General features: G+C 34.4%; 1 protein-coding gene across 1 annotated transcript in view; it reads right to left on the bottom strand.

Moving 5' to 3' along the window:
- Positions 1-1,596: 1,596 nt before the first annotated feature.
- Positions 1,597-26,824, bottom strand: part of LOC148955968 (heat shock protein 83-like) — a 43,123-nt gene continuing 17,895 nt past the window's right edge. Inside the window, exon 5 of the mRNA XM_089088629.1 lies at positions 1,597-1,808. Within this exon, the coding sequence (XP_088944755.1) occupies positions 1,597-1,808 (212 nt within the window). The remainder of the gene's footprint in view (positions 1,809-26,824) is intronic.

The following is a 26,824-nucleotide window of genomic DNA, read 5'->3' as shown; positions in this document are numbered from 1 at the left end:
TGAAATCTTCCCCACCCAACAACTCAACAACATCTAACACATGCATGATATTAATAGAGTCTCTTTGAGCGTGAACGTAAGAGAATCCGATGGCTTCATTTATCTTAACACAATTTGAATTTGACGAATCATAAACGTCTGTGAGTTTGGCTTTGCAATTCAAAGCGATCTTGTTGCTCTGCAGGAGCCAGTTTTGGAAATTCTTAAAACGCTAGATCGCTCTTTCTCCCCTAACTGTTTCCACAGCCTGGTGTCCAAGACATTTACAGTGTTTTATTTGATGCTTTAGCTTTAAATCAGTCCAAAATCTGAACAGGCATGTTGGAAAACAGTAGCATACACCACGCCAATGTTTACCCTCACATAAAACCCTACTAATACCCATATTTGGATTAAAATGTCCAATTGAATCAGGTTCTGAAGGAGGCGTGTATAGAAACCAGACCGAGTGCTTCACTGATTCAATGGACGGAGCCCTCACTGGAAATATAACACCCTTTTTATTAGTGCTGTCACCCTCCTCAAATGGTGTTTCCTTTAACACCGTGGCACCAATCTTTAAATGTTCACTAGCCCGCTCAAAAATATGTATCCCTTTTAGTGCTACGGGAAATTGGCCATGTCAACAATCGAAATCCACTTTAGGAAAATTTGACCCATCCCCATTAGCTGCCAATTTGTTCAACTTATTCTTATTACCATCATTTCTTAGAGGTCGGAATAACGCAATCAAAAATGCATACTTGAAACACTGTAGCCTAGCATCAAATAGATTCGTTGTATACCTCTACAACCCTCTAAATCTGAATGATATTTTAATTCAATATCCCTCTCCCCATCACCTCTAAAAATGAAATCTTTTTTAAATCTACATATATTAGCGTTTAAATTTTCAATGAATAAAACAACCGACCCATTACCCCCCTCATTATAATTATCCAGTTTGGTTACGATACTATTGACCCAATCTAAAAAAACCTCCTCATAATTATCTAAATGCGGGTGAATTGGTAGCATCAATGTATGCAAATATATAAAATAAAGTTTGCTCAGATTTTCATTTAAATAAAATATTTTTAGTGCTATTATCGCTTTTAAACTGTCCCTCCCTCCCCAAACCCGCATCTGTTACTCAAGAAGGAATCGAATCTTGTTAACATAGGAGTGTTTAATAGCCAGGGGGTCTGTTACTATACCCCCTGACATTAGAGAATTAAATGGGTTACCGAAAACGGCCGTGTAGACATTAGTATGGCGCAAGGCAGAGTAAGAGAATAAAAAATCTGGTAGTGTAAATGTAGATGGCGGTAATGTTTCAGTGATATCACTATTCTCTTCAACATCAATATTGGGGTTGGAGGGTGGCATAACGTCTCCCTATTCAATAGCACCATCACCACCTAGTTCAATTGCAATAGTGGGGGTGGGGTGTGGTCTGAAATCCTCATATTCACTAAGGATAGCTTTTAGCGTGTTTTGGGATAGCTGATTAAGCCACCCAGCATCTTCTTGTGACACAATGGGATTTTTATGTTTATCAACATCAATAAAAGTGGCATGCGAACCCGGTTTGAATGGACTTTGGGGGATATCACCTCAATAATCGTTTATTAGCCTATTTGACCATTCCGGGTCCTCAGTCCTTGCTATATCACAATTTAAATCCACTAGGCTAGTTGGAGCATCAAAAAGATTGTTTAAGAAGCGCCTTTGCCTCTCAATATTATCCTCAATTACAACACTATCCTGAAAATCCACTGGCGGTGTTAGGATCTGTGCAGTTTCATTGACAATAATTGTTTCTTGAGCTGATGGAAGAGGCGATAATTCACCAATGTTAATATATAAAACATGATTTATTTTCCATGTGGAATATTCACTATTTCATAAAAAAAAAAACTGTACCAATTTTTGCCCCCGGTCAAAACTTACTTTTCACCTACTATTATGTTGGCTAAATACGTGTCCACTTCAGTCATATAAGATAGCTGCGGACAACTCAACCAATTTTATATTTCGCCTTTTTATGATATTAATTTCACAGAAAATAATTGAGTAGAAAAAATTCGGGTGCTTATTTAACAGTTGGTAAACACAAAAGAAGTGAAATTTGGTTAATGCCAATGAAATAAAACAAAGTATGATAAAAAATATTTGTCACGGAGTCAGTAATACCTCACTAGGCAGCAAAAACCTATTTTCGTATAGAATTATTGAGATTTCAATGCTCTTCTAGTCGCATGTTTACCGACTACTAAGTAACCAGCAAAAGTCATATAATGTTTAAAAGTTAAAACAGTATCTGATTAAGATTTAAATAGGGGTTTTTTGCTCCACCCCCTCTTATTCCTACAATTGGACCATGAGCTAATGCACACTCAACTATCGTTCGTCATCTATTTCCCCCTTGAGAAATTGTAGGTGTATTATAAATACTTGAAGAAAAAAACTATTTTTCATGTAGGATCTTTGAGATTTCAATGTGCTTCTAGTCACATGTTTACTGGATACTAAATAACTACCAAAAGTCATATAATGTTACAAAGTTAAAACAGTATCTGATTAAGATTTAAATAGGTTTTTTTTGCTCCACCCCCCTCTTATTCCTGTAATTGGACCATGAGCTAATGCACACTCAACTATCGTTCGTCATCTATTTCCCATTTGCGAAATTATAGGTGTATTATAAGAACTTGAAGAAAAAAACTATTTTCATATAGCATCTTTGTGATTTCAATGCGCTTCTACTCGCATGTTTACCAGCTACTAAATAACTACCAAAAGTCATATAATGTTTAAAAGTTAAAACAGTATCTGATTAAGATTTAAATAGGGGTTTTTTGCTCCTCCCCCTCTTATTCCTATGATTGGACCATGAGCTAATGCACACTCAACTATCGTTCGTCATCTATTTCCCCCTTGAGAAATTGTAGGTGTATTATAAAAACTTGAAGAAAAAAAAATGTATTTTTCATGTAGCATATTTGTGATTTCAATGCGCTTCTAGTCACATGTTTACCAGCTACTAAATAACTACTAAAAGTCCTATTATGTTTCAAAGTTAAAACAGTATCTGATTAAGATACAAATAGGTTTTTTTTTCTCCACCCCCCTCTTTTTCTTATAATTGGTCCATGAGTTAATGCAAAAACAACTTTCGTTCGTGATATATTTCCCCACCCCCCTTGCAAAATTGTAGGTATATTATAAAAACTTGAAGAAAAAACCTATTTTTCATACAGCATCTTTGTGATTTCAATGCGCTTCTATTCACATGTTTACCAGCTACTAAATAACTACCAAAAATCCTATAATGTTTCAAAGTTCAAACAGCATCTGATTAAGGAACAAATAGGTTTTCTTTTTACTCCACCCTCTCTTTTTACTATAAGTGGACCATGAGCTAATGCACACTCAACTATCGTTCGTCATCTATTTCCCCCTTGAGAAATTGTAGGTGTATTATAAACTTGAAGAATAAACGACTATTACGGATTTTCATTTATATAAAATAGAAATAGGGATTTTTCGTGCCCCCTCCACCCTCTCCTCTTTTTCCCGCAACTAGTCCATAACCTAATATACGTAGCTAGCTGATAAAGTCAGTTACTTCAAGAAATTGCGTCATTTGAGAGATACCAGTAACTAACTCTTCAGAGATGTCCTGGTTAGCACGTGGAGGCGCGTTCGTAATCACGGACGCCTGGTCATATTCATTGAGGTAATCAAGTCTAGATTCTCCCTGTTAGGTCCAGATCTGTCATCTATCTTTGTTCGTTTCTGGTCTGGACATTCATTATCCTTTTCCTTGAATAAAAAAATAAATTTCAGTTTTTTCGCCGGGTAAGTCACATAGAGATAGTTAGATAATCGCTTTTTCACCACAAAGAATAAAAGGAAAAAAATGTATGCTTTTTCAATTGAGGGTAAGAGAGAGACACAATTAGAACTTATGGGGGGTAAATTATTTCGCTCAAAATTCCATCTGTTTAAACTTTTAAATCATAAAATAGAAAGACCTATGGCACCCTAAGAAGAAGTCTAACCTATCGGTTAATAACAAGCATACGATGTAACATAAAAAATATAACACAATTTGTGAAATAATCTCTCTCACGACACAGGATAAAAGAAAAAATGTTTGCTTTTTTCATCTAAGAGAGATACAATTAAAACTTACGGGAGTAAACTATTTCGATCATAATTCCATTTGTTTAAAATCGTAAATCATAAAAATGGAACATGAGTCCCTATGAATGAGGAGCTTAATCTATTAATATTTAAGATACGATATGCAAAAAATATAACACAATTTGAATATTAGTTTCAAGAGATTTTATTCACAGTTATAACCTTTAAGTCTAATGGCTTTTACATTCTAGAATAGATCTAAAAGGAAGTTACCGTCAGAATAATTATACTGATACTCGAGTACCTGTTAGAAAGTTACATCCCAGATAATTATAGTTAGGTATACGAACATGTCTCGTTTTTATTATAAAGCAAGAAAAGACATTTACTTACCAAAATTCTTTTGAAATTCTCCATTTCAGTACGAATAATTAATCAGCAAGGCAAATAATATATTCAACTCCTTGAAATAACTTTTTCAAACCGATAAGAATCGTATTCTTAAAGTATATTTTATACAAAAAAATGATCATATTAGCCTTCGGCCAAAACCGGCATTTTCTCAGGAAGAACATTACACTTTGTATATATTATGGCCGGAAATCTAAGCAACTTGGACTCATGAACCCCATAAAACCTATCTGGCAAGTCTTGTGTCCCTGAAAGTACTATATACCTTTCTGGCTGGTCTTGTTTGTCAGTGAAAGAAGTATATGCCTGTCTGGCAGGTCTTGTGTTCGTCGAAACTGCACACATATCCTTGTCCTGGTGATCCTGTGTATATGGTTACTACCTATGTTTGAGGATTTGTAATTGCGTATCAGCTATAATGAAGGGGGGGGAGTTATTGTTTAGGTAGGGGTACGGTAGATTCCTACAAAGTACATTTTAATGGACAAACTGCTTACTGTTCCTGAGGCTTCAGATAGATGTTGAAAGAAGTAGGGGGGAGAGTAGGAATTAATTAAAATGTTTCTCTTTACAGCTAAGATTTTACATTCCCATAACTAAAAGCGCACAAGTGGTGACAAAGTAAAGCACAACAAAACACATTTCAACGAAAGAAATCCACAATGAACTTTGAAAAATCGAGAAAATGTAACTGTGAGAAGGTAAAGCACAACAAAAAACTACTGAAATATTCCAACTCTTGCATTCAACTGTGACATGGTAAATCACGACAAAACACTACTGAAATATTCCAACTTTTGCATTTCAATGAAAGAAATTTAAAATGAACTTTGAAAAATCAAGAGAACTTAACAGTGACTAGGTAAACCCTAACAAAACATTAGTGAAATATTCCAACTCTTGTCTTTCAATGAAATAAATTTAAACTGATCTTTGAAAACTCATGAGAATGTAACTGTGACAAGGGAAACCACGACAAAACACCACTTAAATATTCCAACTCTTGCATTTCAATGAATAAAATTCAAAATGAACTTTGAAAAATCAAGAGAATGTAACAGTGACAAGGTAAACCACGATAAAACACTATTGAAATATTTCCAACTCTTACATTTAAATGAAAGATTTTCAAAACGAACTTTGAAAAATCAAGAGAATGTAACAGTGAAAAGGCAAACCACAACAAAACACTGCTGAAATATTTCCAACTCTTGCATTTCAACGAAAGAAATCCAAAATGATCTTTGAAAAATCAAGAGAATGAAACTGTGACTAGGTAAACCATATCAAAACACTACTGAAATATTCCAAATCTAACATTTCAATGAAAGAAATCCACAATGAACTTTGAAAAATCAAGAGAATGTAACTGTGACAAGGTGAACCATAACAAAACACTACTGAAATATTCCAACTCTTGCATTTCAATGAAATAAATTCACAATGAACTTTGAAAAATCAAGAGAATGCAACTGTGACAAGGTAAACCACGACAAAACACTATTGAAATATTTCCAACTCTTACATTTAAACGAAAGATTTTCAAAATGAACTTTGAAAAATCAAGAGAATGTAACAGTGACAAGGTAAACCACAACAAAACACTACTGAAAAATTTCCAACTCTTGCATTTCAATGAAAGAAATCCAAAATGATCTTTGAAAAATCATGAGAATGTAACTGTGACTAGGTAAACCATATCAAAAAACTACTGAAATATTCCAACTCTTTCATTTCAATGAAAGAAATCCACAATGAACTTTGATAAATCAAGATAATGTAACTGTGATAAGGTAAACCATAACAAAACACTACTGAAATATTCCAACTCTTGCATTTCAATGAAAGAAATTCAAAATGTACTTTGAAAAATCAAGAGAATGTAACTTTGACAAAGTAAACCACGACATAACACTACTGAAATATTCCTACTCTTGCATTTCAACGAAAGAAATCCAAAATAAAATTTTAAAAATCAAGAGAATGTAACTGTGAAATGGTAAACCACGTTAAACCACTACTGAAATAATCCAACTCTTGTATTTCAATGAAAGAAATTCAAAATGAACTTTGAAAAATCGAGAGAATGTAACTGTGACAAGGTAAACCACAACAAACCACTTCTGAAATATTCCAACTCTTGCATTTCAATGAAAGAAATTCAAAATAAACTTTGAAAAATTAAGAGAATGTAACTGTGACAAAGTAAACCACGACACAACACTACTGAAATATTCCAACTCTTGCATTTCAACGAAAGGAATTCAAATAGAACTTTGAAAAATCAAGAGAATGAAACTGTGACAAGGTAAACCACAACAAAACACTACTGAAATATTCCAACTCTTGCATTTCAACGAAAGAAATCGAAAATGAACTTTGAAAAATCAAGATAATGTAACTGTGACAAGGTAAACCACGACAAAACACTACTGAAATATTCCAACTCTTGCATTTCAACGAAAGAAATCGAAAATAAACTTTTAAAAATCAAGAGAATGTAACTGTGAAATGGTAAACCCCGACACACCACTACTGAAAAAATACCGCTCTTGCAGTTCAATGAAAGAAATTTAAAATGAACTTTGAAAAATCGAGAGAATGTAACTGTGACAAGGTAAACCACAACAAACCACTACTGAAATATTCCAACCCTTGCATTTCAATGAAAGAAATTAAAAATGAAATTTCAAAAATTAAGAGAATGTAACTTTCACAAAGTAAACCACGACATAACACTACTGAAATATTCCAACTCTGGCATTTCAACGAAAGAAATTCAAAATGAACTTTGAAAAATCAAGAGAATGTAACTGTGACAAGGTAAACCACGACAAAACACTACTGAAATAATCCAGCTCATGCATTTCAACGAAAGAAAACGAAAATGAATTTTGGAAAATCAAGAGAATGTAACCGTAAAACGGTAAATCATGTTAATACACTACTGAAATATTTCAACTGTTCTAGTCGATTATGTCATTCTATGCCCATTTATAGACTCCTGTCACGGCCTCCTGATAGTGGTCTATTGATTATGTAATCAATTACCCAGAAATACAAATGTCCTAATCGATTACATCATTCTATGCCCTTATATGGACTCCCGTCATGACCTTCTGATAGGGTTCTACCAATTGTAATCAATTTCTCAGAAATCCATTTGTCCTACTCGATTACGTCATTCTATGTCCATATATGGACCCCCGTCATGACCTCCTGATAGGGTTCTACCGATTATGTAATCAATTTCTCAGAAATCCATTTGTCCTAGTCGATTACGTCATTCTATGCCCATAAATGGATTCCCGTCACGAGCTCCTGATAGGGTTCTACCGATTATGTAATCAATTTCTCGGGAATTTTCTCCCTTCGATAACGCAACCGATTTCTCGGAAATCCTCTCCCCTCGAGGGATTCTATGCCCATATATGGAGTCCCGTCACGTGCTCATGAGGTTAGGTTAGGTTACGCAATCAATTTCTCGAAAATCCATTTTCCCTCTCGAGTCCTAGATCAATATATCTCTTCCCCACCTTCCCCTTAGAAACAACAAATTAATTCTCCTTTCTTGAATCAATAATTCCCCCTAGAAACAAAAAATTAATTCCCCTTTCGTGACAAATCAATCAACTTTGACATCATCCGTCAGACATTAATAAACTTCGCCCGGAGACAATTCTCCTGGACGAACTCCAACAAATCAATTTCTCAGAAATTCAATTCCCCTTCGATTACGCAATCAATTTATCGGAAATCCATTTCCCTTAAGGAGTCTATGCCCATATATGGTGTGGGGTCAGGAGTTATAGGGTCATTCCTACTTATGTCTTGCTTTCTCTTTATCGATTCAATTTTACGCGTGGAGATGTTAAGGGTAATTGTCCGGGGTAAATTTTTGCCAGAATTGAATTGTCCAGAGAACGTTTCTATGGGAAAAGGGATTTTTCTGTGAAGGTGGAGCCGGGTATCCTGGAGTTATTTAGAAATTAAACAAAAAACATTTTTTTTTCAACCGAAAGTTAGGAGCAACATTAAAACTTAAAACGAACTGAAATTATTACGTATATGAGGGGGGTTAACCCCTCCTCAACACCTGGCTCTTTGCGCTAAAGTATTGATTTTGTCCGAATTCTTTAACAACGACTCCTGAAACACAAGGGTCGTTTTATTAGAACAATAAGTAACCTTTTTTAAGTGGCGAAAAACTGTAGCATGAAGAGAAGAGTGTTGAGGAGGGAGCAACTCTCCTCATATACGTAATAATTTCTGTTCGTTTTAAGTTTTAATGCTGTTCCTTATTTTTAGTTGAAAAAACTTATTTCATGAAGATTAGAGATTAAAATTTTTCTAAAGCAATGGAAAAAGTATTTCAAATAAAGTAAAAGTATATAAAAATGAAAAAAACGAGTAATTACAAAAAATACACAAAACAATAGCCTACTTACAAAAGATAAGATATAAACTCCCAGCATTCATTTCTGTTGAGCAATGCTGAAGCATTGGACATTTATTTTTTTAATCATATTGACAGCTTTGAACTTAGTTATCAAACACCAAAATATTTAATGCCTTTAGAATCAGTTCTTATAAAATGTAACGCAAAATCAAAGTAGTTTGTTCAAAGTAAAACATTAAAACTAAAATTAAGAAAATCAGATAAACATTTTTAAGTCAGTATTTTTAATTTAATTTTGAATACCAAAAACCAAATATTTGACGCCTTTAAACTTAATAAATGTAAAAAATTAAATATTTTTCAAAGTGACAACTAGATAAATATAATCACTCCTGGAAAAAAAATGATAGTAAAACACCAAAAAACGTGTCCGTTCAGGGAGAAAATACAGAAATTCCCAGCATTCCGTTCAGGAAAAAATTATTCTGGTTATAGTTGCTTCATATATCAGCTCATGGGTACTCTTGCCATAGAAGCAAAAGTTGACGGCATATTTTTTTTCCGAAATTGCCCCTTATTAAGTTGTTTTCCTTGTGTTTTCTATAATTATACGAAAATTTGAATTTTTTGTTGCTCCAACCAAATCACGTAGAAAAAAAGGTTATGGAAAACTCGAAAGGGGTTACTCAGTCACAAATTAGAACTTCTATTTTCCTTATTTATGGTCAAAATCTATTGGCAGGCAACCAACAATGGTAAAACATACATTTTATCCATGGTTTTTCCATATTCTGCTCTCTTTCCTTTGGTTTCCTTATAATTACTTTATAGTCCCAAATTTCCAGGGGGAGTATGGCCCCCTGCCCCCCTCCCCTACCGGCACCCATGAACTGGCCGTTTTGGAGAGAGTTTACAAAGTGGCTTTTGATCAATAATCCAACTGGCAAAAAAAGATCCTGTAATTTTAGAGATTTCATGATGGAGGTTCCATTGTGACTGAACCACCGTGTAATTGAACCCTAAGCAACTGTGCCCCTGTAACTCAACCACCGTGACACTGAACCACCGTGCAACTGAAACACCTTAAAACTGAACCACTGTGCAATTGAACCACCTTGCAACTGAACCCCCGTACAACTGAACCCCGTCCAACTGAACCCTCGTGCTACTGAACCCTCATGCAACTGAACCCCCTTTAACTGAACCTTCGTGAAACTCAACCCCCGTGCAACTCAACCCCAATTAACTAACCTCCCGTGTAACTGAACCACCATGTAACTGAACCCCCATGCAAGTAAACCACCGTACAACTGAACCACCGTACAATTGAACCACCGTGCAACTGAACCACCGTGCAACTGAACTACCATGCAACTGAACCACCGTACTTACATTGAGAAAAACACAAGTTAGAATCTTTACATGTTCAACCAGGTTGGAATTGTTTGTTTTTTTAAGTCTTGATGTAAATTACTGTCAAGATGATTTATAAAAATGCTCTGTTTTGTTGTCACAAAAACAAAGAAAATAGGACGTCATAAACTCTTAAAACCAGATTTATTTCCCTTTTTTATGTCTATTAATTGGGGTTCCCTACATCCCGTCACTTTCTGCAGGTCTAAGCGTTTACCCCCCTCCCCCTTGGAAAATTTTCCCTCCTCCACCACGGAAACCTCATCGCCTGGAAAATACCCTCGTGTTATTTTTTAGTTTAATTGAGAAGTTCCAAGGGAAGTGGAAAAGAGGAATTTATTAGTAAATATTGCCCCCCCCCCCTCCGTGCAAATACTTTCTTCTCATGAAAGATCCTCCAGAAAACCCCCACATAAAAGATTTCCGTATGTTTCCCAATGACAAATACTATCTGTAAGCAACAAACATATAAAAAAAAAAACTTAAAAAGAAACTGAAACTTCTGCAATGGAGTTATCTGATTGATTTGTAGCTAGGAAGAGAGGGATATATCTCAAAGGGTGCATTGTGATGCCAAAACATCTCAGCTGTCATTGAGCCTTCAAATGAATACAGAATTAGCTCTAAGGGAGAGACGACAGGAGGATGGAGGTAGAAACAGTTTGATGATCCCCAGGCATTTCTAGTCTTTTTTTATAAGCCGAAAGTGATTGGAGACTAACCAACCGCAAGAGGTATTTTCTGGGAGGGGGGTATTTTCCATGAGGTGTTATTTTCCGCGGGGTATTTTCCTTAAGGGATTTTTTTCGAGGGGGGGGGGTAAACAGCGGCTCTCGCCGTCTACATACTGTAATTTTTTTTACCACTTTGCTTATTTTGTTGTTTTCCTTTTGTGGTATTTTCTACGCTCGTAGTTGTTTTTCGTTTGGTTTGAAAAAGGTTAATTACTTGCTTCGGTGCAGTGGTTCAGATGCACAATGGTTCAATTACACGAGGGTTCGGTTGCACGGTGGTTCAGTTGCACGATGGTTGCACGAGTTATTCCACGATGTGTAAATATTGGCTTATTTTAATTTTTCTTGTTTGTTTTTGGCGTGAACTGCTTTTTCGGGATGAATTTTTTCCCCCTCATTTGAATACAATAATTTTCACGTCACATAACGAAGCTGAAATTTTTATAGTACACTCTATAGGGTAGACGATGGGTACTAAATGATGGAATTTTTGAGTTTTAATTTCATTTTCAGTCGCCCCGAACTTGAATAATAGGGAACCACCATTCAACCCAGGAAATATTATAGAAATTGAAAATTTGATATTTTCCTGGCTTGAACTTGAATACGACAAAATTCAACTTGAGCTGGAAAACATATTTGTCTAAAAATTGTTTACTATAATCAAACTGTAAAGACAAACTGTCTCATGTTGAATTGTTTAGATTCAGTGACAAATTTCAAATATTTCTAATATTTATCTCCTAAACAAACCAAAGATTCTCCATGAAGACAAGGGATTTTATAGAAATTGAACAAAACTACATTACTACCTTAGCTTTTACCAAACTAGCTTTAATAATTTGTTTTCTTAACTCAGCAGTTTTTTTTATCTTTAAATTGTACGACTTAAAGAAATTGATAGAAGTCTCAAGCTTCTTTTTAAATGGTGCATAGAACTTTCCAAATAAGATATTCTAAGAATCAAAATTACGGTAAAAATATAAATTTTAGGATGCAATCGTCATTTTAGTCTACTCAAGAAGATAGAACTATTCTCAAAATTTTAAGTAAAGCGGTCTGTACTTGCATCTACAACACCAGAATATGTGGTCACTATCTGACCACCTTATAAATCGAGAGTGTGACAAAAAAAAAAAAAAAACTAAGCTGAAAAACCCTTTGACGACAATGACGATGTGACTGTAAAGCAATATGCACAGAGTTAGGTGGGCGTACCTTGTTTGCCTCTCATTACAGGCAATCTAACGGTCTTATGTCAATTTTAAATTCTTGGTCAGCATGCCAGCATGCCTCTAGGCAGGCATGCCTTTCCAAAAACTAACCTGACAAGTATGTGTCCAATAAGAGAGTCATGCCTACTCCTGGCATTTACCCGTGTCCCAGCCATTTAAACATTTGCCTCTCAAATACTTGGACTATCTGTCTTGGCTTTTCTCTGTCTACAATTGGCCCTGTCTTGATGCAACCTATGCCACCTACTGCAAAATACTTGATAACTGTAATTCAAAATCCGTTGATTTTGAATTAAAGTTATCAAGTATTTTGCAGTAGGTGGCATAGGTTGCATCAAGACATGGCCAATTGTAGACAGAGAAAAGCCAAGACAGATAGTCCAAGTATTTGAGAGGCAAATGTTTAAATGGCTGGAAATGCACGAAAGTTCTCCATCAAATAAAATTATCCACAGCAAGGTTTAACTGCGTATCAGCTATTGTATTTGTCCAGGCTTTGCATTCATAAGATAATTGCTCAAGTATGACAATAAAGCTTAAAAATGAACCTCTGTAAATATATTGGAGGGATTTCCTTCCTCCCAATGGGAGGAAGGAAACCCCTACATCTAATAAATACAAATAGTATTTATTCATACATCTACATACAAATAGCTGCATGGAAAATCAATCGGTGAATTTTTAGTTCGGTACATAAGCGCCAATTTCCATTAGGTTTGTGCATTTTATGATAAATGCACGAAAATTGGCACCCACATGTTAAAAATACGGAGAATCTGAAAGGGGACAGACCCCCGCTGAGCATGTTTTTCCGTGTTTCACTACGTTTTTTCGCGCGGAAAATCGTGTATTTTGGAAATTGAAGGATTTGGACGGTTGAAGGGTTGTTTCCGATTGATTCAGGTCTGTTGATTCTGAACATGTGCCCACTTTTGAAATCAGATCAGTAGTTATCGTCATTTTTATCACTGCGGATCGTACTCTTTTCTGTATACTGTGCTAGTAGATGCTCTTAGGGTCTTTTTCATGGCTAAATCGAAATTTTTGAATAGCCATGGCTGCATCGAAATTTTTGAATAGCCTTAATATTGAGATCCAGTTTAAGCCGGTCTCTCTAAATTGAGGCTTCGATTCAATGTTTCCACTTCAAATTTTTTCAAACCCCTAAAAGACTGGTGGAAAATCCCTAGAAATCGTCATTTTCAATACCAAAATCCCTTAAGGTTTCCCTATTTTCTGATTTCTTTCCAAGTCACAAGCCTTGTTATACTGACTTTTAATAGCATTTGTTCGACTAATAGCATTTGACGACTTAATTTGCAACTCAAGACCTTTTACTTGTACCAAAATATCTTTTTTTTATAGCTTCATTTAAAATAATGCTTTGTGTTTATCAACTAGTTAAGTTCGGTTATGATTTATAGGTTCCAGTGCCAGATCTGAGATTCTGGACCATATGAATACATTTTTTTTCCACTATTTTTTGCTTCTCTATTGCTTTTTATGCAGCACACTCGTTTTTATTTGAGTTAAGTAAAAAAAAAGTTTTTTTTTAACTGAAAGTAAGGAACGACGTTAAAACTTAAAACGAACAGATATTATTCCGAATATAGAAGGGGCTGTCCCCTCCTCAATGCCTCGCTCTTTACGCTAGAGTTTTTTATTGTTTAAAAAATAGAGTTGTGAGAAAGTCAAACTTTAGCGTAAAGAGCGAGGCGCTGAGGAGGAGACAGCCCCTTTCATATACGGAATAATTTCTGTTCGTTTTAAGTTTTAACGTCGTTCCATACTTTCAGTTAAAAAACTTGTTTTTTTATTTAATTTTTGAACGTTTTTGAATTAATGCAGGTTTTGATTTTGGTTCACTGTAAATGAATAATTAAACCAAAATTTGCATATTAATTTTACTTTTATTTGGTTGAATGGCTTTCTCGAAACTTGTTTAATTTTCTTTACGAACGTTTTTATTAGTAATAAATATACGTAACTTACGAATTAACTTACGTAACGAACTTTTATATTCATATATTTTTAATACGTACATTAGGGGGTTGGCCCCCTAGTCAATACTTTGCTCTTTAAGCTAAAGTTCGAATTTTGTCAATTCTTTAAAAATGACCTCTTAATCACAAAGGCCGTTAATTAGAATAAATAGCTCTTATGAAAGTACTAAAAAATTCTTTGGCTTACAGAGTGAGGTATTGACTAGGGGGTGAACCCAATCATATACGTAATATTTCTGTTCGTTTTAAGTTTTGATGTTGCTCCTTACTTTCAGTTGAAAGACCTGTTTTCTTTTTATTTAATTTCTGATCGTTTTTTAAAATAATGCTGGGAAATCCGGCACCCCCTTCATAGCAATGTCCCTTCCCCCATGAAAACTTCCTTCATGGAAAGATCCTCCCACATAATCCCCTCCCCCCCACTCTACCAGAACAAAAATCCCCCCTGAAAACGTCTGTATACTTCCCAATAACAAATACTATATGTTAACATTGGGTAAAGTTCATAAAAAAATGAGCGTGAGAGGGGTCTAGTTGCCCTCCATTTTTTCGGTCACTTAAGAAGGAATATAAAGATTTTCATTTCCGATCCAATGAGTCCTCTCACGATATTTTAGGACTACTGGTTTGATACAATCACCCCTGAAAAAAATAAAAAAGAAAAACGCGCATCCGCGATCTTTCTGCTGGCAAAAAATGCAAAATTCCACATTTTTGTAGATAGGTCCTTGAAACATCTACAGTAGGGTTCTCTGATACGTCGAATATGATGGTGTGATTTTCATTAAGGTTTTATAATTTTTAAAGGGTCTTCCCTCCTTTTTGCAAAAATAAGGCAAATTTTCTCAGGCGCGTAACTTTTGATGGGTAAGATTGAATTGAAACTTATATATTTGAAATCAGCATTGAAATCTGATTCTTTTGATGTATTTATTGGTATCAAGATGTCGTTTTCTAGAGTTTCGGTTACCATTGAGCCGGGTCACTCCTTACTTACAGTTCGTTACCACGAACTGTTTGATTGGTTCGAAGGATTGGCAGGAATGATATCTAGCCGGTCGCTTTTGCAAACATTATTTTTGTTTCGACTTTTTTCGTATTGAATTGTGTTAGATGTCTGAAAAAATAAATTGTCTGAAAAAAAGGAAAAAGTTGTCTGTCGACAGATCTGTCATAAGGTGACTGAAAATATGAGATTTAAGGATAGAAAATTGCTTAAAATGCACTTTGAGTAATACAGAAAAGGTGAAATATAAAAGAATACTAAGGCATTTCTCACATTCGTGTAGTAAGATGCAATAAGGCGAAATAGATTAAGCAAGAGAAATAGATTTCAATTCTGTTTTCTGCTGCGCATGACCAATCAGAGTGCTTAATTGGTTGCGTTACTAGGTCAGGGGCTATGGTGGTTAAAAAGTTTTTTTCAACATTGATGAGACTTTGCTTCATCCACTCCTGTTTCATTTTCTTTCCATCCCATGATACTTTCCCATACTTTCGAACAAAGGGTGGGAGGGAATCTGGCTTAAGTGACTGAGCTGATACAGGGTCAACCATTTCTGCATATTTGTAAATGTCATCATCGAAACGAAATCAAGCATGAATCTGCTGCACAGTTTCAACGGAAAAAGATTGCGCAGCTCTGAGGATTTTTTTCAACTACGTCATGGGGCACATCTGGATCTGATTTTAGTGTCAAGAGAGAGACACTTTGGTAAACACTTTGGTCATTCACATTAAGTTGAAATATATTTGTTGACTTTACATAATCCTTCATCATGAAACTAATAGACAGTTTCTTGATAGGAGATTCAGTCACTAGTTTCAAGCGATAAAACAGTGGTTTTTCAGCTTGAAAAGCTACATTAAATTCAGTAAGCAAAGGCAACAAATTCAGACATGCACTTCAGATTTGTGTATAGCCTACAAGCGTTGGCCTCAGTCGGCTTGATGCTGCGGTGAGTTGTTAGTAGTAGTAGTAATAACAGTTTTAGCGTAAAGAGTAAGGTATTGAGGAGGGGGAACCCTTCATATATGGGATAAATATGTCAAAATTAATACACAAATTTTGCTTTAATTCTCATGTACGGTAAGCCGAAGTCGGACCTGGATTAGTTGAAAAACGTTCAGAAATTAAATTAAAAAAACAAGTTTTTTTTAACTGAAAGTAAGGAGCAACATTAAAACTTAAAACGAACAGAAATTATTTTTTTAATAGCATTTAAAAGTAGAGTTGTGGCAAAGAGTCAAACTTTAGGATAAAGAGAGAGGTATTGAGGATACACGGAATAATTTCTGTTCGTTTTAAGTTTTAATGTCGTTCCTTACTTTCAGTTTAAAAAAAAACTTGTTTTTTTGTATTTAATTGCAAATAAGAGCTTTAAACCTCTATAGAATAGGAAGTTATTCACGCTCATTAGGCATTTCAATAACAAACAAGAGAATTTGGAGAATTATTGGAGTATCGTTTAGATATTAGAAGTAAAAACTAAAACCATTAAACAATTCCCAGAGGAAATACCCCAACCCGTTCAGGAGAGTAGCTCCAGCATTTTTTTGGGGGACAAGAGGGGTCCATATCCGGATAGTCAAGGGGCATGGGATATATAATATTTTTTTTCTTCAAATCATTCGGAAGGGGGCCGCTGCCCCCCCCCCATACGACACCCCTGCCCCCTTACTCTCTACTAACCTCAATCATCAAACTATAATCGATTTAACCTATCTATTTATATTACAGTTCTTATTATTAAAAGCACCAAGTCTTATTTTCTTTTTCAATGGTTTCTTTTTTCATTTAGAAAATTAAATTTAATGCATACCTACCTGCTTTTTTTCCAATGATTTCAATAAAATCTCTTTTGGAACTGATAGATATTAGGGAGTATCTTCCAATGAAATCTCTTTTGGAACTGATAGATAATAGAGAGTAAAAAGTGTAACTATAAAGAAAACATTGACCTGAGTAAATGTTATGAAATAGAAAGTATAGAACATATTTGCTATTTTGCGATTTAATAGGTTCGCCTATCATTTTGAGGATAACGCTCTGGGGTGTTTTTATATCCAATATGGTGCGATATCGGAAGTTTCAAAGGCGGTATATTTGCATGAATGGTAATTTGGAACATACTGGGAGGTGTAATGGACCTCTATTTTCCTATTTCTTATTAGTTAAATTCCTGTATGACTTATTTGATTGAATAATGAATCTATGCGTTATATCGTGAACAATCACTAGATTTAGGAAACACCTTAGAAAAACCTTAAAAGTCCAGAATACTTTTAAAAATCCCCAATAGTCCCCAAATCCCTAAATGAAAAACTTTGTCCCTAACAGATCTCAAAAATCCCCATTATAGGGGAAAAATCCCTAGAATGGAAACGCTGCTTCAATTAGAATGTCAAGGATTGCCGCCTTCAGTAGGAGTTTACCAGATGAAGTAAATATCCTGAAATCTAGTTTAAAGTCATGATTCGTCAGTGTTCAGTTGGTACCTGACGAATAAACAAGAGTGATGCCAAACGCAGTACAATTGTGCTATTTTGGTACGTTTCATCTCTACTGGTACAATCTCACAAAATATGGTACATTTTACAAAATTGTAGTACATTTCAGCATTTTTTGTATTGATGTTTGAGTTCTTTCATCTATAAATAATTTTATTCACCCTGATCATCTTCGCCATAGTCAAGATAAGAGACAAAGTCTCCATTTTCCTTTTTTCGCGAACAGACACTTCCGGCTTCCAAAGGTCGGACAAAACCATCTCTCTCTGTTTCGTCTTACCGATTGAAAATGAAAGGCTAACAATAAAGCTATAATGACACTTTCGATTTGTGATGGTCGGGAATCCAGTGGAATCAAACAGTTCGTGGTAACGAACTGCAAGGAAGGAGCAACAGTAGAGATGGGGGTGCTACTCGTGACATTACCACGTGGTTTATGGTTTTCTCACTGAAAATGAAAAAACAGGAATTTTCTCACTTGGAAAAACAGGAATTTTCTCACATTTATGTCTGTTTTCATGGATGGTTATGTTTGTTGTTCTATTTATTTGATGTTTTTCTCGGATGTCAACATCAAATTATGTATGTTTTATGGTTTTTGTCAGTGAGAATTTGAAAAACATGAACTTTCTCACATTTATGTCTGTTTTCATGGTTTTTGTCAGTGAGAATTTGAAAAACAGGAACTTTGTCACATTTAAGGATGACAACAGCAATTCATGTCTGTTTTATGGATTTCTCAGTGAGAATGGACATGCTTGACGCGAATGTTACGAGATTGTTTGGCTAGCCTGGCCTGAGAACTTGATTTACATAATCGCTAGGGGAAATTATTGATTCACGAAGGGGAGAATTATGAAACAAACATGGCTTCATTGTTGTTTGGCTTACCTAACCTGTGAACTTGATTTACATAATCGCTAGGGGAAATTATTGATTCACGAAGAGGGAATTAAGAAACATTAAGGCTTCTTTAATCTGTGATTTACATGATCGCTAGGGGAAATTGTTGATTCACGAAGGGGGGAATTAAGAAACAAACATGGCTTCATTGTTGTTTGGCTAACCTAACCTGAGAAATCGATTTACATAATCGCTAGGGGAAATTATTGATTCACGAAGGGGAGAATTAAGAAACATTAAGGTTTCTTTAATCTTTAGGCCTGACCAGTGAACTTGATTTACATAATCGCTAGCGGAAATTATTGATTCACGAAGGGGAGAATTAAGAAACATTAAGGCTTCTTTAATCTTAGGTCTGAGGGATAAACATTCTTTAGGACAGAGAGAAAAATTAATATTCTATTTTTGAATAGGGCTTCATTGATCTTTAGTGTCACGAATCATAAATGACATCACTTGTTATCTTGGACTTATGCGGGAGTCTAAAGAGATAGAAATTCCATTTTTAAATATGGCTTCACGGAGCTTTAAGTCGGAGAGGTAAATTAATATACTAACGAAACCATAATAGTTTAGCTAGGAACATTTATGAGATGAAGAGATTAACGTAGGAAAGGGTTTCCTAGAAATTTGAAATGTGAAAGTACTGAGATGCCAAACAAAAGGAACACGCTGAAATTACGTTTAGGGATTATTTGGGCGAAACGGTTTTAGCCAGCTTATGGGATTATTTCGGCGAAACCGTTAGAGACGTTGATTTAAAAGCTGACTTAAAAGACGATTTTGAGTGTGGTCGTTATCACACAAGTTCCATTGAACCGTGTCCCCAAAGTCCCCCAGCACCCCCAAGAGCCCCGATCGCCCTACCCGATCCAAAGGTCCAATCCCCATACCGCAATCCCGAAGGGCCACCGGTCCTCAAAGCCCCCCAAACTCCCAAAGGCCCTCCACCGGTCCCCCAAAGGCCCACCCAGACCCCCAAAGGCCATCCCCAGGCCCCAAATGTCCCCAGGCTCCCAACTGTCCCCCGGACACTCAAAGGTCCCCCAAGCTCCCATAGGGCCACCAGCGCACCCAAAGGCCCACCCAGACCCCCAAATGCCATCCCCGGGCCCCCCAAAGGCACATCGAGCTCCCAAAGGACCAACGGGGTCCCAAAGGCCCTCCACCGGTCTCCAAATGTCCCCCAAGCCCCCAAAGACCCTCCCGGCGCCCCAAACGCCCCCCCCCCCCCCCAAAAGCCCGCCCCCGCCCCCCAAGCCCAAACCCCGGGGCCCACAGGGGCCCCCCCCCTCCCAAACGGCCACCCCCCCGCAAGGGCCCCACAGACCCCCAAAGGCTCTCCCCGAGCACTCGTCTTTCGGTGATGTGTGTTTTCTGAAACCTATGATTTGGGATGTGTAGTTTGCTACTTCAGGCTTTTCTGAGCTAAGGTTTCCTAGTATTTTCTAGGTGAATGCTGTCTGAAACCAATAGTTTGGGATGAGTAGTTTGCTATTTCAGGCTTTTATGAGCTAGGTTTCTTAGCCTTTCGTTGATGTGTGTTGAGTGAAACCTATGATTTGGGATGGTTAATTTGCTATTTTTGACTTTTCTGAGCTAGATTTCTTAGCCTATCATATGTGTGTCCTTTCAGAAAATTATGAATTGTGAGGTGTAGTTTGCTTTTTTGACTTTTCAGAGCTATGATTCATAGTCACTCATAGGTGTTTGTTGTCTGAAACTTCGAGTTTGGGATGAGTAGTTGACTATTTCAGACTTTTCTGAGCTAAGGTTTCTTAGTATTTCGTAGGTGAATGATGTCTGTATCTGGAGGTGTAGTGTGCTTTTTGGACTTTTCAGAGATAGGATTCTTAGTCACTCATATGTGTTTGTTGTCTGAAACTTCGAGTTTGGGATGAGTAGTTGGCTATTTCAGACTTTTCTGAGCTAAGGTTTCTTAGTATTTCGTAGGTGAATGATGTCTGTAACATATGATTTGTGATATGTAAATTACTATATCGGTCTTTTCTTATTTGGATTTCTTAGTCTTTCATAGGTGTGTAGTGTCTGAAACCTATGATTTGGGATGTGTATGTTGCTATTTTCGACTTTTATGAGCTAGGTTTCTTAGCCTTTCATAGGTATGTGTTGTCAGAACATTATGATTTGGGATGTGTAGTTTGCTATTTCAGGCTTTTCTGAGCTAAGGTTTTCTAGTATTTCGTAGGTGAATGTTGTCTGAAACATATAGTTTGGGATGTGTGATTTGCTATTTTCAACTTTTCTGACCCGGATTTCTTAGCCTTTCGTAGGTGTTATTTGTCTGAAACCTATGATTTGGGAGTTGTTGTATGCTATTTATGTTTTTTCCTAGTTGTATTTCTTCGTCTTCCATTTGTGTTTCTTTTCTAGATCATAGGATTTTGGGTGTATGTAGGGATACTTTTGACTTTTCTGAGCTGGATTTCTTAGCCTTTCATAGGTGTTTGTTGTCTGAAACCTATGATTTGGGATGTGTAGTTTGCTATTTTCGACTTTTCTGAGCTAGATTTCATAGCCTTTCATAGGTGATTGTTGTCTGAAACCTATGTTTTGGGATATGTAATTTGCTATTTCTGACTTTTCATAACCAGATTTCTTAGTCTTTCGTAGGTGTGTGATGTCTGAAACCTATGATTTGGGATGTGTAGTTTGCTATTTTCGTCTTTTCTGAGCTAGTTTTCTTAGCCTTTCATAGGTATGTGTTGTCAGAAAATTATGATTTGGGATGTGTAGGTTGATATTTCAGGCTTTTCTGAGCTAAAGTTTTCTAGTATTTAGTAGGTGAATGATGTCTGAAACAAATAGTTTGGGATGTGTAATTTGCTATTTAAGACTTTTCATAACCGGATTTCTTAGTCTTCCGTAGGTGTGTAGTGTCTGAAACCTATGATTTGGGATGGGTGGGTTGCTACTTCAGGCTTTTCTGAGTTTGATTCTAAATCTTCTTAAATTCAATTCCGACCTTTCTCAAAGAGATGAAAAAAATTAAAGTTCTTTTCCAAATATTTTCCCATAAGAAGAAAAGTTCAACTTCAATTCTGAATTTTCTCAATGAAAATCAAAAAGTTATTGATCGAATCTTTTTTCCCAAAAATAACATAAAAATTTCCACTTCAGTTCAGATTTTTCTCAAACAGATGAAAAAATTAAAAATACTGTTCCAAATTTTTCATAGAAGATTGGAAAATTTATACTTTGATGGTGAATATTCGAGTTCTAATCTGAATTTTAACAAAGAACTCAGTTCATTTCTAATGTCCCCAATAACAAATTTGAAGTTCAATTCTAGTTTTTTTGGTGGAAGATAGAAAAAGTAATACCATACTTGTGAATATTTTCATGGAAGATAAAAAGTTCTAGTTCAATTAAAAATTTTCTCAACGAAGTGAAGAAGAATTCAAGTTCTCTTCTGAATTTTACCAAAGAACACAATTCATTTCTAATTTCACCAGAGAAAACAAAAATCTTCCACTTCAGTTCTTTATTTCACAAAGACATAAAGAAATTTAAAGTTCAATTCTAAATTTTTCGGTGGAAGATAGAAAAAGTAATACCATACTTGTGAATATTTTCCCGGAAGATAAAAAGTTATAGTTCAATTTAAAATTTTATCAATGAAGTGAAGGAAAGTTCAAGTTCTCTTCTGAATTTTCTCAATGAAAAAGAAATTATTCAATGATCATTTCTATTTCTCCAAATAATATAAAAAATTTTAACTTTACTTCAGATCTGACCTTAAAAAATGAAAAATTTTAAATACTATTCCAAATTTTTCACTGAAGATAAAAAATTCCACTCTGACTCAAAGAGATAAAAAATTTATAATTCTTTTACAAATTTACTTAACGAAGTGAAGAAAGGTTCAAGTTCACTTCTGAACTTTACCAAAGAACACACTTAAAGTATAATGTCACCAGAGACAATAAAAATCTTTCCACTTCAATTATTTATTTCACACTGAAATATAGAAATTTAAAGTTTTAGTCTACTTTTTAGGTGGGAGATAGGAAAAGTAATACCAGACATGTGAATATTTTCGCTGACGATAAACATTTCTAGTTCAATTTAAAATTTTATCAACGAATTGAAGAAAATTTCGAGATCTCTTCTGAACTTTACCAAAGAACACACTTCAATTCTAATTTCTCCAGAGAAATAAAAAATCTTCCACTTCAGTTCTTTATTTCACAAAGACATAAAGAAATTTAAAGTTCATTTCTAAATTTTTCGGTGGAAGATAGAAAAAGTAATACCATACTTGTGAGTATTTTCACGGAAGATAAAAAGTTCTAGTTCAATTTAAAATTTTCTCAACGAAGTGAAGAAAAGTTCAAGTTCTCTTATGAACTTTACCAACTAACACGCTTAAATTCTACTTTATCCAGAGAAAAAAAAAATCTTCCACTTCATTTCTCTATTTAACAAAGAAAAAGAAATATAAATTTCAATTCTAAATTTGTCGGTGGGAGATAGAATAATTAATACCACCCTAGTGACCATTTTCACTGACGATTAAAACTTATAGTTCAATTTAAAATTTTCGCAACTATGTCAATGAAAGTTCAAGTTCTCGTCTGAACTTTATCAAAGCACACACTACATTTTTAATTTCTCCAGAGAAAACGAAAAGTTGCCACTTCAGTTCTTTATTTCACAAAGACATAAATAAATTTAAAGTTCAATTCTAAATTTTTCGGTGTGAGATAGAAAAATCAATACCATACATGTGACACTAAAAATGAAGATATTTATTCAGAGTTTCAACTACCTATAGCTAAGTTTTCTAAATACAAACTATTTTCTTGCGAGAACACACAAACTCAGAACTCAGAAGGTTCAATATTGAATTATTAACAAATCACTAAGACTCAAAATTTATATAGTTATTAATATTTTAAAATATCTACGTCTAAGATTGCTAAAGACAATATATTTTCTTTCTAAAATACCCAAAAAAATAAGTATTTTGTTATATGGTAAGCTTGTACAAAATATATAAGTAATAACTGAATATATTTATTATTAGTCTCAACTAGACCTTTCTAAGATTTCTAAATAAAAGCTATATTCTTGATAAATAACACAAACACAGCATTAAAATTTTATCTTTTCAATTATAACCTAGGAAATTGTTATTAAATGAATATATTTATTCATAGTTTCAAATATCTATGGCTAAGTTTGCTAAAGACAAGCTACTTTCTTGCGAAAACACAAACAAAATCAGAAAAAATGTTCAGTGTTCCTTTAGTACCTACGCAATTAGACTAAAAATGAAGATATTTATGCAGAGTTTCAACTAGCTATGGCTAAGTTTGCTAAAGACAAGCTATTTTCTTGCGAAAACACACAAAATCAGAAGTAAAATGTTCAATGTTCCTTTAGTACCTAAGCAATTAGGCTAAAAATGAAGATATTTATGCACAGTTTCAACTATCTATGGCTATGTTTGCTAAACACAAGCTATTTGCGATCGAAAACACACCACATCAGAATTTAAATGCTCACTGTTCCTTTAGTACATATAAAATGTTGAAAAAATTAAGATATTTATTCACATTTTCAAAGAGATCGTGATTAGTTTGATAAACACACTCTTATGTCGTTATACAACACAAGCTCTAACCTAAAATTTTATTAGTTCAATTGCTAACTTAGAAATAGGAATTAATTTTATATATTTATGATGAGTTTCAAAAATCTCTGGCTAAGTTTGATAAAGACCGGGTCTTTTAGTGCGAAAACAAACACAAAATCAGAAAAACTGTTAACTGTTAATATATGACATATTCAATTAGGCGCAAAATGAAGATATTTAGGCACAGTGTCAAATATCTATGTATAAATTTGCTATAGAAAATATATGTTATTGCGAAAACATACAAAATCAGAACTTCTGTTCAGTACACCATGAGAACATATGCAATTAGGCAAAAATTCAATATATTTAGGCAATGTTCAATCTATATATGGATATGTTTTCTAATGACAAGCAATTTTCTTGTGAAAACACACAAAAAAAGACAAAAATTTAACGTTTCCTGTAGCAAATATGAAATTAGGCTAAAATGAATTTATTTATTCATAGTTTCAAATAGATATGGCTAAGTTTGTTAAAGACAAGATATTTTCTTGATAAAACACACAAAATCAGAAAAAAGGTTAAATGCTACTTGAGTACCTAATCCAATAGACTATCAATGAAGATATTTAAGAGGAGTTTCAAGTATTTACAGCTAAGTTTGCTAGAGACAAGCTATTTTCTTTCGAAAACACATACAAAAACATAAAAAATTTTAAATGTTCCTTTAGTAAATACGCAATTATTCTAAAAATGAAGATATTTATGCAGAGTTTCAACTATCTATGGCTAAGTTTGCTAAAGACAAGCTATTTTCTTGAGAAAACATACAAAATCATAAAAAATTTTCAGTGTTACTTTAGCACATACACAATTTGGCAAAAATTGAAGATATTTATGCAGAGTTTCAACTATCTATGGCTAAGTTTGCTAAAGAAAAGCTATTTTCTAGCTAAAACACAAAATATCAGAAAAAAAAATGTTCAATATACCTCCATTAAATACGAAATTATGATGAAATTAAGATATTTATGTACATTTTCAACGAGCTATGGCGGTGTTTGATACTGGAATTATTATTTGGTTTAAAAAACCAAACTAACTCAGAAAAAATTAAATATTTACAATAAGTAAATACACAATTAGGATAAAAATTTCGAAATCAAAGCCGATAGAATAACAGAGATAGAATTGATTGCGATATAAACGACCATTTCGTGCCAACAAACAAACAAAATCTGAAGAAATGTTCAGTGTTCCTTTAGTACCTACGCAATTAGGCTAAAAATGAAGATATTTATGCAGAGTTTCAACTAGCTATGGCTAAGTTTGCTAAAGACAAGCTATTTTCTTGCGAAAACACACAAACTCCGAAAAAATGTTCAATGTTCCTTTAGTACCTACGCTTTTAGTCTAAAAATGAAGATATTTATGTAGTGTTTCAACTAGCTATGGATAAGTTTGCTAAAGACGAGCTATTTTTATGCGAAAACACACAAAATCTGACAATATATTTGTAGGTTAGGTTAAGTTAGATTAGGTTAGTTTAGACTACGTACGCGCACATAGTGATTTGGTGGGGTTTGATTAAGCTAGGATAGTTTAGGTTAGGTTAGTTTAGGTTTGATTAAGTTAGGTTAGGTTAAGTTAGGTTAGGTTAGGTTAGACTACGGACACGCGCGTACGTAGGCTAACCTAGCCTAACCTAACTTAACCTAACCTAACTTAATCTAACCTAACCTAACCTAACTTAACCTAACCTAACTTAATCCAACCTAACCTAACCATGCGTACGACTAACTAACCTAATCTCTAACCTAACCTAACAATGTTTTTTCTGATTTTGTGTGTTTTCGCATGAAAATAGCTTGTCTTTAGCAAACTTGCATAGCTAGTTGAAACAGTGCATAAATATCTTCATTTTAGCCTAATTGCGTAGGTACTGAAAGAATATTTTTTCATATTTTTTGTGTTTTCTCATGAAATTATATGGTATTTAGAAAACTTAATCATACATAGCTGAAACACTTAATAGACATCTTCACTTTTATTAAAGATTCGCGTTCAATAAAGGTACATTGATCATTTTTTCTGATTTTGTTTGTTTTTTCACAAGAAAAAGTCTTCTCTATCTAACAATTAGACCGAGTTAGTTGAAACTCTGCATAAATATCTTCATTTTTATCATAAGTGCTTTTTTTATAACTTAACTTTTAACATTTTTTCATAGTTTTTTTGTTTTTGAAAGAAAATAGCTTGTCATTATCAAAATTATACCTAGCTATTTGAAACTCTGGATAAATATGTTCATTTAAGCATAAGTGAGTAGTTAATAAATGAACATTGAAAATTTTTTCTGTTTTTTTGTGTTTTCGCAAGAAAATATCTTGTCTTTTGCAAACTTAGCCATAGCTAGTTGAAACTGTGCATAAATATCTTCATTTTTAGCCTAATTGTGTATGTACTAAAGGAACACTGAA

Source organism: Artemia sp. Qi Xiang Cuo, chromosome 1 (assembly GCF_049724085.1).
Source record: "Artemia sp. Qi Xiang Cuo chromosome 1, ASM4972408v1, whole genome shotgun sequence".
In the NCBI taxonomy this organism is placed as follows: Eukaryota; Metazoa; Arthropoda; class Branchiopoda; order Anostraca; family Artemiidae; genus Artemia; species Artemia sp. Qi Xiang Cuo.
Note: the sequence above shows the minus strand (reverse complement) of the source record. Positions and strands in the feature narration are given on the sequence as shown.